The sequence below is a fragment of the Haliotis cracherodii genome, unplaced genomic scaffold, assembly GCF_022045235.1.
Source record: "Haliotis cracherodii isolate W230 unplaced genomic scaffold, xgHalCrac1.p SCAF_43, whole genome shotgun sequence".
Taxonomy (NCBI): Eukaryota; Metazoa; Mollusca; class Gastropoda; order Lepetellida; family Haliotidae; genus Haliotis; species Haliotis cracherodii.
Window position 1 is genome coordinate 498,799 of NW_027266301.1, and position 20,042 is coordinate 518,840.

Here is a 20,042-nt window from a genome sequence, read left to right on the forward strand (position 1 = left end):
TCATAATCTTCCCTTGAATCTCACAATAATACCCCACTTCTATTCTATAGTACTTATGTCTAGTCACACATTTAGGTCACTGATGTTCATATTGCCCGGGGTTGTCCTCATACTCCTGCGTCTTCCACTCCCCTGATGTCTCCGCTCTGTAGTGCAGGAGGAATGTCTGTGTGTAATCTCCACCAGGGTAGTTAGACTTCCATCTCAGCAGGACGCTGGTCAGTGTGGTGTTGACAACCTTGAACTCCAGGGGAACCTATGGAGGTCCTGGTTATAGAAATACTAAATGTAGTTAAAAAATAAGCAATCGGCAAAGATGGAAACGTACAGTAGGTTATTTCCTACGTGTGAACGGACAAGCAGTTACATATGCCTAAGTCCACAGTTTGATCAGCATCAGGATATTTCAACAGGCACAATCACAACAACGTCATCGCCATAATCTCTGACCAGCATGCTTCCTTGCTAGGATCCAAACAGCATACAATTTCAACGACTTCAGACCTTTCTCACACCCTTAAGGTGACATAAATACGTTGATTAATTAAAATATATATTTGCAAAAACACTGATGAAATCAATTGAAAGGTTCGAATTCAAACAACAGCAAACCATTTACACGATCATGGTAGAGTCGGAATCGCACAATCGACTCTGCTTAATGAAGAGATTTTAATTGGATATGGAAAGGATTTTATTTGGACGTTTCGCAATTACAAAAGTCAGCAGGATACAGTAGGATAGCTAGTTAGAGGACAGCAGTTGATTTGTAATGGGAAAATGGGTCTTACGCGAGCACATCAGTATTAACTCGTATATCCAAGTTTCGAACATTCTTCTGGAACTTAATGTCCTCCATGTTGTTCTTTTCAATCGGAAATTTCCGATTGTGTATAAACTTTTTTGTTTTTCCAACATGTCAACACAGTTGTGCGTAGATTTATGTAAAAGAAACGAATCAAATTTCATGACAGGAAAAACAGAAGTCATTAATTGGAGTTTTGAGCATACAATAGAATTACCTCATACTGTCAAGTTAACCTCCGATCATTTACAACCAACCGGGTTGCTATCTCTTACTAAGTATTATACGTGTTTGTTTTTACATGTGAAATACTCCGTTTGTTACATCGAAGGCCCGGGTTCGATTCCCCAGATGGGTCCAATGGGAGCAGCCCATTTCTGGTGTCGAGATGTTGCTGGAATATTGCTAAAAGCGGCGTAAAGGCATACTCACTCACTACAATAACAATACAGTTTATACCTGCCGCTGTCAAGTGGACCTCTGTTGAGTTACAGCCCACTACATTACACACAGTGACTGTGTAGACGCCGATGTCCTGTTCCTGGAAGTTCTGGATCTCCAGAGACACACTGAAGCCAGCATGCTGCACCTCCTTGTTGTTCTTCCTCAGTGTCACCTGACTTGACCTGATTGAGCCTGACCTGTTGACGGGGGTGTCCAGCTGTCCAAATGTCCAGTTATAGGACGTGTAGTGCAGGTCACTGTTGTAGAAACTCTGTACCACTGTTGTGTTTGTTCCTACTTCAGCACCGAATCTTTGTTTGGAATCACTGGTAAACTTTGGATGTGCTTTAAAATTAAAATATACACGTATGGTGCACAATTGTATATATCAAATTCCTTTTTCAACACATAGCATACCATTATGTAGTTACTGCCTTACATTTAGTATCATTACATGCTTTATATTGATGGCTTGTGCGTGATATTTAGCAGTAAAATTTGGATGTTCTGAGACAAAAGTAAGAAATTCTGATTATCCTTAATATTTCAACAATTTTCTCACCCATTCCTGCCTGAGACTGTGTTGTTCACTCGACTCTCATACACAAAGTACACCTACCCCTACTAACACATCATTCGTGTCTGTGACTGCGTTGTCCACTCTACACTCATACACAAAGTACACCTACCTCTAACATTGACACTGACTCTCTTCCTCTGTACTAACACATCATTCGTGTCTGTGACTGTGTTGTCCACTCTACACTCATACACAAAGTACACCTACCTCTAACATTGACACTGACTCTCTTCCTCTGTACTAACACATCATTCCTGTCTGTGATTGCCTTGTCCACTCTACACTCATACACAAAGTACACCTACCTCTGACACTGACACTGACTCTCTTCCTCTGTACTAACACATCATTCCTGTCTGTGACTGTGTTGTCCACTCTACACTCATACACTCCTGTGTCCAGGTAGGTGGCAGCACCAACACTCCATGTGTAGTCACCTCCACTCGGTGTTCCAGCTCGGCTGTCAACTGATGTATTTCCCCAGCACTGAATGAAACTACCAAAGGTGTATAAGGCAGGACGACCTCTAGCTTCACACTTCAACGTCAGTGATTGTCCCTCTGTGATGTCCACAGGGCTGTAGGAAATGTCAGGAGCATCTGGGGGAAAACAACTGTGAACTGTCACAACATTTTGATATAAGTCAATATTGATTTACACAAAATGTTATTTATATTGATATACATGTGTACATATATATATGTGCATGTATGTTTGTGTGTGAATGTGTGTTTGTGTGTTAAAGGATATACCTGCAAATGCAATTACAAAGTTACAATCATTGGATACTTCACTGACACAGTTAACAGTGACCTTGACAGTATACTGCCTCTGTCTCCGCTGACAATGTAGACAGGCACATAGATAGATACTTGTACTTATTACCGACATGTTGGAGATACCACTCATATGACATATACGCTGTTATCCAATGAACTGGTATTACACGTTGTTTAATACCTAAGTGCATGTGTATGTATTGCCGTTACCAGTTACACTGACAATATTGAAAACTATGATCATCGCTGGGCTTATTTCACAACATTGCGTGAAGAGAGGACAGATCACTGTCATGCGATTATGCAAACTCAATGCGCCAGCAGCCCTGTTACTAGGCTGACGTCACAGGGCATTATTCCGCCGATGAATTGCGAAACAAAATTTCACATATTACGCCATTGGATGTTGTGGGAGACCGTTGTGTGGTATTAACTTAATATGTTTCAAGTTGCGCTATTCTGTTACACTCGATATTGCATTATGCTATGGATCGCGTCGATGTCTATGTAATGCTACCATCAGACTGGAGGGAAATGATGTTTTCATATACTTTTCATATAGTTAATGAGGGGAATTTCTCTAGTTTGATCTAATGAGGTTTTAAAAGCTTATAAGCGTGTAGTAATACAAAGCAATACTCCTGTGTTTGTTTGTGTGTATGTTTGTGTTATACAGGAGCCTGTTTAGTATATATGATGTCTGTATGTATGTTCTGAGTTCTGACATAAAATGCAATTACAGCGTTACAATCATTGATTTACTTGATTGTCAGAGTGGGCAATGACCCCAAGACATTAGAACGCCCCTTTTGACATATATATTGCTTTAGCTATGTGATTTACACAGACACAATCTGTACTAACAGTTAACAATCACCCTGACAGTAGACCTCCCCTGTAGACATCAATGTTGCTTTAACTAATGTGATATAAACAGACACTATCTGTACTCACAGTTAACAATGACCCTGACAGTAGACCTCCCCTGTAGACATCAATGTTGCTTTAACTAATGTGATATAAACAGACACTATCTGTACTCACAGTTAACAATCACCCTGACAGTAGACATCCCCTGTAGACATCTATGTTGCTTTAACTAATGTGATATACACAGACACTATCTGTACTCACAGTTAACAATGACTCTGGCAGTAGATCTCCCCTGTAGACTACCACCAGGAAACACACTTCTGGTGTTGACTCTCCCAGTACAGACGTACTCCCCGTCATCAGATCTGTTCAGGTCAGCTTTCATCACACTGCTTCCTGGTATGGGGGAAGCATTGAAGGTCCAGGAGATGACAGCGTTGTCAGGATTACTATCAGCTGAACATGTCAGAGACAAGCTTTGTCCTTCCTTCCTGGTTTGTGTGGCAGCGGGAGTTATTGTTGGCGCGCCAACATCTGAAGGGTTAATTGTAGATTCTGATTTGCACATAGAATAGGTACTACTAGCATAAATAAGAAAATGAATCAAATACAATGTACGAAGCATATTTCACTTCAAACATTCTCCACCTTCCTGAAAACAACGCATGGCATCAACATTTGATAAGCCACAAAAGAAGTGATAGAACTTACACCTATATTTCAAGTTAGGGGCCACAGGCTAATAAAACCTAACATTACAATAATACAACTACTGATGAAGTGACTTCATTGCATTAAATATGAACGTTGATAACTGTAGACCAGTAGGTAAAGAGGAAATGGTTCCAACCTGAATAAAAAAACATCCTTACAATATACACTGAGTTGCCTGGCATCTGACTGTGGACGTGAGGATCCGGCTCTGTCAGTGTAGTTCTTACCAGCAGCACATCTGATGTCAGCTCCGTTGTCAGCCTTCATTGGAGAGAACGTGTAGGAGCTTCCTGTGTGGACTGCTGCGTTGCTCTTGGTCCAGTAGAAGGTGGCTGGAGGGTTGCCATGGTCAGGGGACGACGAACAGGTCAGTGATGTGGACTTTCCTTCACACAGAGTACCAGGGTTAGGTGTGGTGGGTTTGGCAGGTGGATCTGTAACATATTATACAGTGTGTGTACAGTGTTGGGCCTCAGCAACGTCTCTAATCCCGATAGACACTTCTATGTTTCACAAAAACAACCATAACCAAACTATGCATACATCTGAAAATTGTATTTTTGAAATAATTTACTTGAATTTGTCAAGTCCATGTTTTTGCTGTTGCCTATGATCCATCGCAGAACTCGCGAAACAAGTAAGTAGAGTATACATCTAGTAGTTGTTCAAAGTATTGTTGCATTATAAAGGTTCATAACATCGCTAATAAACAAAGTAGTATGATTAAAGGGTATCACAGTATTCATCGCCGCATCTCCTCATGGCCTTGAATTTGAAATGCATCCCTTGGAGCAAGTGAACAATCGTTAGAAATGTCGCCCTCATGTCAAAGGATGCAATCTTGTGTCGTGAATAGCATTCGGAACAGGTGCTGCTGTTTAAATTTCACATCAGAGAAACCATCTGATGACGTGTATGAAATCACAGGCGATCATCTGGCAACTTTTCTCACGTTCATCAATATTGAACCGAGTTCCGTAGAATGCAGATGTTGATGCTTGTGTACATACATGCTATTATCAACATGCTTTTAGAATCGGCATCTTATCCTTTCTTATCATCGATCTCAGAGAAAACGTCACGCTGTATTGCCAGTTTGCTCCTTGAGTAAGCCCGTGGAGTAGGATATGCTCACCTTTTCGCCATTTCACAGTGAATCATAAACACATGCTCATGACAATCGACATGTATTCTTCTATGGATGAGGAAAGGATTTTGTTGCGTTTATTTACTTATTTAAAATCACAATTTTCTTGTATCATTCAAACATCAATAAAATAAAACAAAATGACCATATGACATGACTCGCCTCTCGTCTCATAATTCGATATTGTGAACATGAAGTTAGTATCTGCATCATATAATAACTCATAATCACTTATTGACAGGTTCCTCATTATGAGAATAGTACACAGTAGCATCAGCAAAGCATGAGGTCGTCATATGCCAACCATACACAAGTGACGTGTTTCTTCATTTTGAAGAGAGGTTTGTTACATGACTTCAGAGTGACATTGCTTTGTCCATATAACCGCAGTAGCGACCGCCTGTCACCGTATTTGTCTTATGTATTAACACATCTACCGTAATACTCACAATAGACAGTAAACGTCTGTGTCACAGTCTCATCGTATCCTCCATACATCCACGTTGCTTGACAATGACACTGTCTGGAGTTCTGGTGTTTAGTGACCAGGAAGGTGAGTGAGGATGTCGTGGTTCCCTCCCTGCTGGACTCACTGCCTGTGTTTTGCTGGTGTTGTAACAAGACCACGTGATGTCAGCCAAAAGGTTGCCTCCTGTCACATTGCATACATCCAGCATACATCACAGAGGTGAAATCCTGGACTGAAGGGCGGCCTGGAGGTGGGTCTGTAGAATCAAAAGATGACCATCATGTCAGTTTATATATACATCACAGAGGTGAAATCCTGGTCTGTAGAGCGGTCTGGAAGTGGGTCTGTAGAATCAAAAGACGTGCATCATGTAAGTTTATATATACATCGCAGAGGTGAAATCCTGGACTGTAGGGCGGCCTGGAAGTGGGTCTGTAGAATCAAAAGACGAGCATCATGTAAGTTTATATATAGATCACAGAGGCGAAATGATGGACTGTAGGGCAACCTATAGGTGGTTCTGAAGAATCAAGACGAGCATCATGTAAATTTAAATATAAAATTATATATACATCACAGAGGTGAAATCCTGGACTGTAGGACCGCCTGGAGGTGGGTCTGTAGAATCAAAAGACGAGCATCATGTAGGTTTATATATACATCACAGAGGTGAAATCCTGGTCTGTAGGGCGGCCTGGAAGTGGGTCTGTAGAATCAAAGGACGAGCATCATGTCAGTTTATATAAACATCACAGAGGTGAAATCCTGGTCTGTAGGGCGGCCTGGAAGTCGGTCTGTAGAATCAAAGGACGAGCATCATGTCAGTTTATATATACATCACAGAGGTGAAATCCTGGTCCGTAGGGCGGCCTAGAGGTGGTTCTGAAGAATCAAGACGAGCATCATGTAAATTTAAATATAAAATTATATATACATCACAGAGGTGAAATCCTGGACTGTAGGACCGCCTGGAGGTGGGTCTGTAGAATCAAAAGACGTGCATCATGTAAGTTTATATATACATCACAGAGGTGAAATCCTGGACTGTAGGACGGCCTGGAGGTGGATCTGTAGAATCAAAAGACGAGCATCATGTAAGTTTATATATACATCACAGAGGCGAAATGATGGACTGTAGGGCGACCTAGAGGTGGTTCTGAAGAATCAAGACGAGCATCATATAAATTTATATATAAAATTTTATATACATCACAAAGGCGAAATCCAGGACTGTGGGGCGTCCTGGAGGTGGGTCTGTAGAATCAAAAGACGAGCATCGTATTAATGTATATATACATCACAGAGGTATCATTCTAAAGTGTAGGCTCGCCTTGGGGGGATCGTTGTGTTTGGAGATCGGATCTGAAGATCCGTCTGTGTAGATGTGGCACCAATTTGGCCAAGTCTCGTGAATGTATGCGAGTGAGGCGGTTTTGGCTATGTTGGGGTCTGTTTGCTTGTTTAGTATGTTGGATAGTGATATATCTATCTTTGGTATTTGGAGTTTAGGGGTGAAGGCGTTTGGGGGTTTGGTGTTTTGTTTATGATTATTGAGTTGGTGCTCTTTTAGATAATGAGTAATTCTTTGTGAGATTGGGGTGATGAGGGGGTATTTTTTTGCTAATGCTTGCCTTTAAGGGCTGATGTTGCTTTTTTGATGTGTTTTCGATTATAGGGTTTGATTGGGATGCTGCCCAGAAGTTTAGGGTAAGTTGCTCCCTACGTAATTCTAGTGGGATTTCTCCTGTTAGAGCCTGGGGTGATGTGAGAGAGGTACTTTGTTGAGTTCGGGTGATGAGTTTAAGGGCCTGATATTGGATGGAGTTTAGTTTTTTATTTAGTGAATTGTTTAGGGTGTTGTATATGGCGCAGCCGTAGTCTATGTTTGATCGAATTAGCAATATGTGTAGTGATAGCAGATTAGGTTTAGCGGCTCCCCAGTTGGAGCCAGTGAGACATCTCAGAGTATTTAGGTCTTTACTGCACTTAGTTACGAGTTCTTTGATGTGAGCATCCCAGGTGAGATCAAAGATTAATCCTAGGAATTTGATTTGCTTTTGAAATTTGATTGGGTTGTTGTTTAGGTGGAGTTTAGGGAAGGCAGGTTTAATATTTTTATTGTTTAAATACTATTCCAGTAGTTTTTTCCGGGTTTAGGGAGAAGCCCCATTTGTCAGACCATAGTTAGATTTTATTTAGGGCTTTTTGTAGTAAGTCTTGGGTGATTTTTATACTTTTGGTGCGTTTCCAGAGGGCTCTGTCATGCGCGAATTTAGATGTTTTAACTTTGGGGGATAGGCCCTCGAATTATCATTATGTTGAAGAGTGTGGGGCTGAGGATACTGCCCTGGGTAGTGCCATTTTCTAGGGGACATTGGTCCGATAGCGTATGGTCTATACCCACGGTTACTTTACGATTGGTTATGAAGTCCTGGAGGTAATTAATTATTTGACCTTTGAGTCCTATTTTTTGTAATTTTTGTATTAGTCCGTTGTGCCATACCATGTCGAATGCTTTGGAGAAGTCTTAAAAGATGCCTGTTGTATACTGTTTGTTGAGTTGGCCTGTTTTAATGTCCTGCTCTAATCGGGCGAGGTTATCTAAGGTTGAGCAGCCAAGAGTGAAACCCATTTGATCTGGGTTTATTATGCCATTTTGAGTTAGGTAATGTTGTAGTCTCTTTTTAGCCATAGATTCGACTATTTTACATAAGTTTGAAGTTAAGGAAATTGGTCTATAGGAGTTTGCCTGATTAGCTGGTTTATTTGGTTTAGGGATTGGTATAACTAAGGCCTGTTTCCAGGGAGTAGGCACCTGTCCGTTTTGATAGATGAGATTTTATAGTTTAAGTAGAGCCTGGAGTAGTTTAGGGGGGAGTTTTTTTATTATTTGGTAGGAAGTTAGGTCCAATCCTGGGGCTGTGCCCTTTTTCCTGTTTTGGATGACGTAGAGTAGCTCCTCCATTGTGTATGGGAGGTTTATTTCTAGGTTATCATTATTTGGTTCTTTGGTGATTTTGTTTTCTGTTTTTAGTTTATCTTGAATTTTTTGGCTGAAGTTGCTGTTACTGCTAACGGCCGAAAAGTGGTTTGCGAGTTTATTTGCCTTTTCGGCGGGGTTTGTTGAGTTATTTATGTTAGGGGTATTTTTATGATGTTTTATGCCTCTAATGGCATGGCGTCTGTACGGTTATTTATTTCTTCACAGAATTTTTCCAATTTTTGGTGGTTTAGTTCGTGAGCTATTTTTATATGTTTATAGTCGCGTTTGGCTTTATTGAATGCGGATTTACGTTTTTGTCTAGTTTATTCTTTTTCTTCGTTCCACCATGGTACCTAAGGTTTGCGTGTTTTAATTGTTTTGAGTGGGATTGAGGTTTTGGCTGCGTTTATTATAGTCTGTCAGATTTTTGCAGTAGGTTTCTGGATCATTATTTTCTAGTTCTTTTAGGTTAGCCTGATTGCAGGTTTCTTGAAATTGGTCCCAGTTCGCTTGGTTATAATGGAATTTTGGTTCCTGATTTTGTGTTGGGATTGGTACGTTTGTACCTCCTATAGTTATATTAATGGGGAAGTGATCACTACCTAGTGGGACATCGTGTACTTCCCATTGGGTACTGGCACTCGTGAAGAGCAACCTCCTCATAGTGAGTGCTGGGTAATAGCTCTTCCCCCGTGTGGAACCGGGGCAGAATGTTTCCACAGCACCCCATTGCTGGTCTTAAAAGGCGACCGAATTGGGCCTGTTTGCCGTGGGTTGCGCCCCTGTGTCGATGGAGGAAGGGATTCTGGTGGTTGAGGGCACTGGAGCCAGGAACCGGTGTTCCTTTTGCCAAACACACCACTTTGACCCTAACTTCACCTAGACGGGTGGTAGAATGGGCCCGATTCTATCAATCGGCTGGTCACGTCATGCCCTGTGCATGGAAATTTGAATTTCACAAGACCAACAATATCCCAATTTTAGTCAGGAAAATTATCATCTGAATTATGATATTATGAATTTTTGGCTAGTCCGATGCCTGAAGGCGGTGGCCCATGGGCCAGTCTGGTGATATGGACCTCTGTTTTCTGTATTCTTTAGAAATGTGTCATTGGCCGAACCAGCCTTGCATGTTCTCTTTAAGATATCAGAGCTTTTCAAGTCTGTATTTTCTGGAGTATAGCACCCTTATAGCCCTGTTGTTGCAGACTGGCTTCCACTGCAACATCGTCCTTGTTTGACACTCGATGGCGGGTGGGGAGCAGAGATGCTGAATCTTATAATTTACACCATGTCTCACCACACTCAATCTGGTTCGTCAAAGAATTACAAACGTCGACATGTAGACTCTGTTTCTTCTTATGAAGAGGCAGTACCTCAAAATGATGATTCTTGGCCGAGGTTTTTGGTTATTACATCCGATGATGGTAACCCATTGAAACTGAATCCATTGGCATTGAAAGCGTTTGTGGAACAGTGAAAAATGTCACTCGCCTCCGAAGCGGTTCATTACTTGTCGAATGTGCACGGAGGCAGCAATCTGTTAATCTGCTGGGTTTACAGCAGTTTGTTAACACCAAGGTTGTTGCACAGGACACTGAATTCGTGTCGAGGCATCATTAGAGATTATGCTCCTTGTCTTGCTAACATGAGTGAAGAAGAGATTTTTGCAGAACTAAAATCCCAAGGTGTTTCTGTTGTAAAGCGTTTCACCAGAAAACAAGATGACTCAATAGTTAAAACTAAAACATATCTTGTCACTTTTGATCTACAACAATTGCCACATTCAATCAAAGCTGGATACTTTAACATCGGAGTGGAGGTTTATTTTCCTAACCCACACCGATGCTTTAAGTGTCAAAAGTTTGGTCACGGTGCAAAATCATGCACTCGCAAAAATGTATGCGTCCGTTGTGTAGGAGCTCATGAGGGCTCCGAGTGCACAAATGAAACACTGAAATGTAGCAACTGTGATGGCGAGCATATCTCTTCTTCCAAATAATGCTCAATATTTCAAAATGAAACCAAAATTCTCAAAATAAAATATACACAAAACATCACTTATCTAGTAGCAAAAAAATTAGTTCAGCCCCTGTCTCAAACAACTGTGCCAAAACGTATTCCGCTAAAATCTCTTCTCCAGTAACGAAACACTTGGATTTGGACGGACAGTAACATTACCACCCAACAAAACCTAATGGAATTAGTCTAACACAAGATGAGTCGAATGGGACAGTGAAAATCAACACTGCAGAAAAAGGTGTACGGATTTTAGGGAACTTATCAGCTACACTTGGATTTGTACGCGGAATTTTAGCAATATACAGGTCAACATTTGATTTGATGGAGAGACATTGCCCGATTTAGTTCCCTATAAAGAGTTGTGCATCCATCTTGATCAAATAAGTACGACGGATAATATTCAACTAGAAAGTCCTTCAACTCTGCTCAGATCTATTCCAGTCAAAGATGAAAAATATAATAGCGGTAGAACGGAATCTTTCTCAACATTACAATATAAAAAATTAAAGCAGAGTATTATTTCAGACCTTAAAATTTCTGTATTAGATGTAAAACACCAACCTGTACATATAGGATACTTAAGTGTAACACTCCATATTATAAATAATGGTTGATTCCATATTTAAGTTGTGATATAGTATCATTGTATATTTAATATGTATGTTACACTCCCGGGATAACAAATGGTCAGTCTATTCAACTGCTTCGTACTATCGATAACTCGGATGGTCAGCTCGAAGTCGCTATCTGTGACGTAACGTATTACCCGCTGTGGACCAATATAAATGCTGTGAGAGGTAATAATAAGATATGGATATTAGATGAAAAAAATATTATTGAAAAATTCATTATTATACCTGATGGGTATTACAGCGTATGCTCACTCAATGATGAAATTTTTAAGCCGAATGAAATTAGTCTAACACAAGATGAGTCGAATGGGACAGTGAAAATCAACACTGCAGAAAAAGGTGTACGGATTTTAGGGAACTCATCAGCTACACTTGGATTTGTACGCGGAATTTTAGCAATATACAGGTCAACATTTGATGGAGAGACATTGCCCGATTTAGTTCCCTATAAAGAGTTGTGTATCCATCTTGATCAAATAAGCACGACGGATAATATTCAGCTCGAAAGTCCTTCAACTCTGCTCAGATCTATTCCAGTGAAAAATGAAAAATATAATAGCGGTAGAACAGAATCTTTCTCATCATTACAATATAAAAAATTAAAGCGGGGTATTATTTCAGACGTCAAAATTTCTGTATTAGATGTAAAACACCAACCTGTACATATAGGATACTTAAGCGTAACACTCCATATTATAAATAATGGTTGATGCATCAGGCCCTGGAACGCTCAGACAATGTAATACAATTGCGCTTTCCGAACTCGGAGACACAGAAGGATTCGGTAAACCCGGTACCGATGCTAAGTTATACGCTTTACACTTACACGATAATGTATACAAGCGGAAAGAAGTTACATTCACGGGTAATCTAGAAGATTTAAGCGATGTCGACGTTGTTAGTAGACTCCTTAAGAAAAACACTTCGTACAATCTTACTCACAACGACGATAATAAATGGACTATGGTCAAAGCAAACATCGAGTGGCTATTGAATATCGTCATTACCCCAACGTATGCGATGATGGGTAAGGCACATAATTCAACTAAGATAATAAATAGTGGGGTCGTACTCGGGGCTTATATCCCATCAAAACGAAAAAGTGTGTAAGTCTCTCCCCTGCCAGAAAACCCAGGTCATATGTTATATAGTCGTCCGGCAATCCAAAACGTTAGTTTAAATTTGGTTACTGAATTCAATGAAATTAAAGTTAACTTGAGTGCAATACCTAATCTTTCTACTCATATTATTGAAGTCTTGTTCGGAGATGTACCGGTAGATGCCTTCGAAATATTACCAGGTCTATCGATTAAATGGCTCAAGAAACACGAGCGTCAACGTTGCAGTATTATTCATATCGGAGCATCGCCCGTTGCAACCCTCGAGGGGGTCCAAATTATTAAAAGTGGTAGTATTTCTCTTACTAAGATATTCTTGCTGTATAATATACATTTGATAAGGTTGATGTATACTCTCAAAACATTTAAGCAAGACCAATTAAAGACTATTACATGATCGTAATATACATCATGGGTTTATATCTAGCGCTCGATGAAGCATTTGAAAAGATGGATACTGTTGATCAAATAAGCGACATAAAACATCGAAAAAGGGATGGATAGGGAGTTGAGACTTGGATTGTATAAAAAGTATCGCAGAGCTGTGAATGCTCTGGACGGAGTTGACACCGCGCTTGTAACAGCTGGTATGGGACTCGGTGTAGCTGGTGTTGGTTTACTATCAACTATAATCGCCGCGCCTCTCGTGCTTGGCATGGAAATAGGTGCTGGAGTCTCGGGACTGGCAGGAATAGCGATAAAATTCATTTCTCATAGGTTACAAAAGAAAGCATTAAAACATGATAGTATTCGGATACTGGCCGAAGCAAAGTTGAACAGCATTGAGGATCATATTTCGACAGCAATGGTCGATTGTAAGATATCCGAGGATGAGTTTCGTTTAGTTCTGTCAGAACTCACCAAATACAATGCAATGAAGCTGGAGATTGGATCAAAATCTCATAAGACCAGTGGTATTAGCGAAGACGAGAAAAAAAAGTTCATAGAACAGGGGAGGCAACAAGCACGTCAATTATACCGTGCCAAAACCAAAGAACTGGTTGGAGATTAAAAATAGATTGCTTACTATCGTTAGATCACATTTAGACAAATGCTTACATAAATATATAATAATGGAGAATTACAACACAACAATCGAAAAAGCTATTAAATGGAGAGAATTACCACAAGGTTTTTATTATATCAGTGATGTCAAACCAACCAAATACGGTTATCAATTGTTTCTTATCAATTTACAAGAAGAGTGTAATTATATAGTCTGGTCTCCTAGTAAAATGAACGAAGAACTTAATAAAAAAGTTGAATATCGCTTTATTGATAAAAATAATAAAGAATATTTTTATTACCATTTAGGCTCATCTAAAGCAATGATTGGCCCCAGGTATTGGTGAGCTAGAGCCAATTTAACTTAATCTCATGACTATCATTGAATCGCATCATCATTTTTGCATAAAAAATCCCCCCTGTAGTAGCAGTATAGGTATATAAATCTGGCTCCTGTGGAAGTGGTCCAGAACCCCCATTGCCTATACTACTAACCGCATTACAAACCACCCTCAATCTAAACAAGGCTCTCACTCTAGAAGCAATACTAAACCCACAAAATAAACTAGAAAACTTCAAGGCCTTAGGCGTATTCTTAATCAAAACGGAACTAATATAAAACGCATCTAAAAACAAAATAATCTACCAAATCAAAATCACATAATCAAACAAACATCCACCATACCCAGCTCCCTTACTTCTCCTCCCCAACCCCATCGGCATCTATTCCAAATCTCAAAATTCCCCAATTCTATATAAGCAACCCCTAAAGCCCCTCCTGGGTTGCAAACACCACTTTCGCCCCTTTCGGAAACACAATAAATGGCCTGGCCGGGCCCGTGTGCGAAATACGTATCAGTCGGAAAGCGCACGTTAAATCTCCAAAGTAAGTAAGTAAGTGAGGAGGGGGTATGAGGTGAAGAGGTGTGATTTGAGGAAGGCCTTTGAGGCGAGGAAGGGTTGTTGAGTATATGTACGAGCGCTGCAAGTTACATGTGTACGGCACAGAAGTATGTGTGCCTCACGTTACACATGTACGCCACCGATGTACGTGTGCTGCAAGTTCCAAATATGAATTAATACACGTCATGCACAAGTGATACCAGGTATGTATGTATATATACACGAGTTACACCACGTATGTGCTGAAACACGAGTTATACCAAGTATGTGTTAAAACACGTCATACGTCAATACATGAGTGGCATCACGTTTGCATTGATACACGAGTAAAACACCACGTATGTTTATATAAACGTTTGTTTATATACACGAGTGACACCACGTTTGGATGGATACACGAGTGACAACACGCATGTATGTATACACGAGTAAAACACCACGTCTGTGTATATATATATATATATGTTCGTATACACGAGTGACAACCGTGTATGCATTGATACACGAAGTACACCACGTATGCATCCATACACCACGTACATGTATGTCCATGTATGTCCACCTTTAGAATTCATGCATCCACAAAATTATCGTTGTGCTAAGGTGATCGCAACTCACCTACTTTAACTTAGACGAACGTCTGTTGTTGCGCTACAAAACGGTCGCCCTGTGGAACGGGGCCTTGCACCTAAAAGTTTACAATCACGTCACCATACCCGAGAGGAAATGGTGGTGGTGGTGATGGAAGTGCACACCCGAGAAACTGGATCGAAATTCAACCAATCAGAAGCTTGGGTTTTCGACCAAACGCACTGTGCTGGTCTCTGGTTGGGCGAACAGCGGTTGTGCTTTCTCTCCCATGAAACATACAATTTCCTATGGAAAAGAAACACAAGGGTCTGGCCGGTTTGGAAAACATGGGGCTCAGACCAGGCACCGTAACGGACCAATCTGAACGTAGAATTTTGGACCCATCAGCATGCAGAGATTTTCGAGCCACTCCTCTCCTATAAAAAAAATAAAAATAGAGCGAACACTCGAGTGGGTTCAGTTTAAATTGTGAAAAAAAATCATCGAATCGAAAATGGTACGTACCATGCAGACAGCACGTCAATCCACCCCGGCTACATTCCCCAGAGGAAAGGCTCCTCGTCGTCAACAGTTGACCACCAAGGCTGCACGTCACAGCGATCTGGCTACATCTGTCGTTCGCTACAATACGATCGCCATGTGCAACAGGGCCTTGCACCTCAATGTTGACAATCACGTCACCATACCTGAGAAGAAATTGTGGTGGTGGTGACCGTGGCGGTGGTGTTGGAGGACATGAACACCCGAAACACCCAGAAGCTTGGGTTTTCGTCCAATCAGAGGCCCTGTGTGGTTCTCTGATTAGTCGAACAGCGGGTTGTGATTTCTCTCCCATGGAACATGCCTGTTCATATGGAAAAGAAACACAAGGGTCTGGCCAGTTTGGAAAACCTAGGCCCGGAACGGACCAATCAGTGGGCTGCGTGTTGGACCCATCAGCATGCAGAGATGTTCGATCCGCTTCCTCTCATATAAAAAGAGAGTGGATGGAATCAATGGCTAAAAATAGATTACAACATTACCTAACCCAAAATAACATCATAAACCCAGATCAAAGCGGTTTCACTCTTGGCCGCTCAACCCTAGATAACCTCGCCCGACTAGAGCAAGATATTAAGACAGGACAACTAAATAAACAATATACCACAGGCATCTTCTTAGACCTCTCTAAAGCTTTAGGGCAGTATCCTCAGCCCCATCCTCTTTAATATAATGATAAACGATCTATTCGAGGGACTATCCCCTAAAGTAAACACATCAAAATTCGCGGATGATGGAGCCATCTGGATCCGCACTAAAAGCATGAAAATGGTCCAAAATTTACTCCAAAAATCTCTTAATAAAATACAACAATGGGCTGACAATTGGGGCTTCTCCCTTAACTCAGAAAAAACAACAGGAATAGTATTCAAACATAAAAACATGAAACCCGCCTCCCCAATCCTCCAGCTAAACAATCAAACAATCAAAATTCAAAAACAAACCAAATTCTTAGGACTTATTTTCGATGAACATCTCACCTGGGATGCTCACATCCAAAACCTAACAACTAAATGCAGTAAAGACCTAAACACCCTAAGATGCCTAACTGGCTCTAACTGGGGAGCCTCCGAAGATACCATCCTCTCTCTCTACATATCACTAATTAGATCAAAACTAGACTACGGCTGCGCCATCTACAACACCCTAAACAACTCTCTATCTAAAAAACTTGACTCAATACAATATCAGGCTCTCAAACTTATTACACGCATCCAACATGGCACCTCCTACACCTCACTTCAGGCCTTAACGGGAGAAATGCCACTAAGTCTACGCAGAGAACAGCTAAGCTTAAATTTCTGGGCCGCGTCCCAATCAAACCCTCTCATCCAAAACTTAATAAACCAAAACATCAGCCCCAAAAACCAAGCTCTAGCTTGTAAACACCCCTTACTTACCCCAATATCCCAAAGAATAACAAACTACCTAAATGAACACCAAATTAAAAAAATCGACAGAGTAATCACTAAACTCCAAACAGGACAAACCAACCTAAATAACCACCTAAAAAAATTGAAAAAACACACTACAGGTACCTGCCTACACTGCAAACAACTAGAAACCACAGGACACGCGCTCATCCACTGCACACACTACCTAACACATCGAACCGCATTACAAACCACCCTCAATCTAAACAAGGCTCTCACTCTAGAAAAAATACTAAACCCACAAAATAAACTAGAAAACTTCAAGGCCTTAGGCGTATTCTTAATCAAAACGGAACTAATACAAAACGCATCTAAAAACAAAATAATCTACCAAATCAAAATCACATAAACAAACAAACATCCACCATACCCAGCCCCCTTAGTTCTCCTCCCCAACCCCATCGGCATCTATTCCAAATCTCAAAATTCTCAAATTCTATATAAGCAACCCCTACAGCCCCCTCCTGGGTTGCACACACCACTTTTGCCCCTTTCACAATAAATGGCCTGGCCGGGCCCGTGTGCGAAATACGCATCAGTCGGAAAGCGCACGTTAAAGCTCCAAAGTAAGTTAGTAAGTAAGTAAGAAACACTCATCCCTGACGAGTTCGGCAAAAACACTCCAGTCACCTCCCCCAAAACCAACCGACTCACCCACGCAAACAACAAACCCCCCAAAAAGGAAATTGGACACTTCCAACACTACAAGCTCCCCCACCATCTGTCCTGCCTCCATCCTCACAACTTTCGCCTTGTATTTCTGCGCAGACGGCCCTGTAAACATCCTCTCTAAATCTCTCACAGCAAACAAAATAGGAATATGGTTTAAACAACAAAAAAATCCACTTCGAAAAAATAAAACATGCTCATAAAGGTTTTCAGATAATCTTCCCCAATCAGGACTCTTTTAACGCCGCAAAAAAAAATCACCCAAATTTTCCAAAATATGATAACCCAAAATACTTGGTATTGTCCAAAATACAGTCATTTATAAATCAAATAGGAAATTACTTTAAATTCATGCATTATACTCCATGAGGTCCTCTTTAACTGAAGATTACAACAGTTTGTTCTTATCATTTCTCAAGTAAATGTTGAAATTTAGCTTAAGCATCTATACACAGTAATCAAACAACATCTCACCTGACTCAACAATCACAATAGTTTTGGGGGTTTTTCAACATCAAAACAACATCAACTTATCGTAAAGTCACTGGACATGCACCTATATAGACTATTGCCTTTCACCACTGATGACTTGGAAACTTTATCAAAGTTTATAGGCCCAAACTCCCTCATTCTAGTAGATTTCAATGCTCAACACCCACTGTGGGGCACAAAAAACTATTCCGACAAACATCGAAAATTTATACTGGACTGGTTAGACACCAATAACCTTGTCCATCTCCACCCCACATCTATTTCAAAAACTAATGTGGAAACCACACTGTGACACCTGGGGTAGGGATCACTACCATAAAAATATCCCTTACCATATCAACCCCCCCCCCCCCTCCCCACTCTCTGACTTTTGCTGCTTGGTGAGATTTCAAAAAATTAGTTCCAAGACAAAAGTAATATTCACAAAAAGTTTCAATCACACCACTTCAGTTATACTCTATTCACACACACACACACACACAAACACACTCACACTCACACTCACACTCACACTCACTTAGTGTGTCAAGTATCCGCAACAGGGAGGAGGTGCCCAACATAAATGTCAAGGTTTCCTCGAAAGATCATCCATTATTCATTTACACATTTAATTCACGGCAAAGTACCTTTATAGGTACTTATATATATTGTTTACAACCAACTAATATGTGTTACAGGCGCTCACTTCATCATTTAAATGATTTATAAGCACAATTGTTAAAGTTCTTTTGATCTTTCTAACTTTACAACAATGACATTAACAGATAACCTTGTTAGGTTAACTGAGAGTACATTATTAACAATAACATCAATATAATACTACATAAACAATGAAGGGATACAATTATTGAAAGGGCGTATTCCATATACCGATGCAAACATAACAAATATATAGTCGTAGCATCAATTCCAGGTATGTCCCATATATGGTTTATTGTGTGAACTTTAACACGGACATCATTCTCTTCTAGGTAATCATAGATTTGTCCAGTTCCAATCTTTTCATGTCTCTGAGAGACGGGATTGATCTGTTTAGTGATATGTAGCCATGCTAACACCTTATGTGTGTGGTCACCAATGGCCACAACACTACTGTCCTTGGCATTTTTCCGCCAGCCATGCCGAGCATCTGTCATGATATCTATGCCATCTAAATCTTCATAACCAGCGACTTCTTCTAACAATGCCATTTCACAGGAATCCCTATACTCTGTCTGAACACAGTTCTTATAAGTGGTAAGCTGTCCTTCTCTATACGTCCGTGAGAGATTACCAATCCCTGCAGCTGGACAGAACCTGCTGTATTGGACTGGTAACATGCCACAGCTGTGAAAAGCATGTCCAATCTTCTCATTCACCAGGAATTAGTTGTCTGGGAGGTAGGGTGATGACGCCAGACGATACTGGTGTGACTTGCGGCAGCGTACTTTCATCTTCATGACATGGCCTCGATAACTGTTTTGGGCCACAGTCAATCTGTTGGAGCATTTTCGCCCATGCTTTTCTGCTACATCCAGGCACATTTTCATGGATGATTCAGATATACCGGTAACAAAAAATCTGTCATCAGTGTCACCTGGTCCAGCCGTCAGGTGTGTCACTGGTGGATCTTCCGGGGCAGTCAGGCCATGATGTTGGAGATAATACGATAATACCCGGTCCAGAACATCAGCATTATTAGCAGGCATGCTGGTCTCTGCTTTCAGGTGAGCTTTCACCTGTTTCAGCTTTTGAAGAATACCTTCCTTGACTTCATGATCACCTGGTACTTCAATTGTGAAACGAGCAGGTCGCTTATTTGGATCCATCATGTGAGGAAATCAGTATGGGTGGTAGAAAACAA

The 20,042-nt window shown here is 40.7% G+C and overlaps 2 protein-coding genes across 2 annotated transcripts in view; both read right to left on the reverse strand.

Moving 5' to 3' along the window:
- LOC139441717 (B-cell receptor CD22-like) overlaps nucleotides 1-20,042 on the reverse strand; it is a 328,007-nt gene that overhangs the window by 37,247 nt on the left and 270,718 nt on the right. The gene's annotated exons all lie outside the window — the stretch shown is intronic.
- LOC139441750 (nephrin-like) lies at nucleotides 77-19,389 on the reverse strand. Its single transcript, XM_071222530.1, has 6 exons — nucleotides 19,275-19,389; nucleotides 4,423-4,629; nucleotides 3,743-4,015; nucleotides 2,135-2,428; nucleotides 1,242-1,594; nucleotides 77-256 (listed from the first exon to the last, which is right to left on the reverse strand). The coding sequence occupies exons 1-6, from the start codon at nucleotides 19,387-19,389 to the stop codon at nucleotides 77-79; spliced, it is 1,422 nt and encodes a 473-aa protein (XP_071078631.1).

Excerpts from the sequence above, each read along its gene's own strand:
- LOC139441750 (XM_071222530.1), bottom strand. The coding sequence starts at position 19,389 with ATGGCATTGTTAGAAGAAGTCGCTGGTTATGAAGATTTAGATGGCATA. Across the intron at positions 4,630-19,274 it reads CAGTAGTGTTGTGGCCATTG|ATCCACCTGCCAAACCCACC; the intron begins GTGACCACACAC and ends AATATGTTACAG. Across the intron at positions 257-1,241 it reads TAAACTGTATTGTTATTGTA|GTTCCCCTGGAGTTCAAGGT; the intron begins GTGAGTGAGTAT and ends GGACCTCCATAG.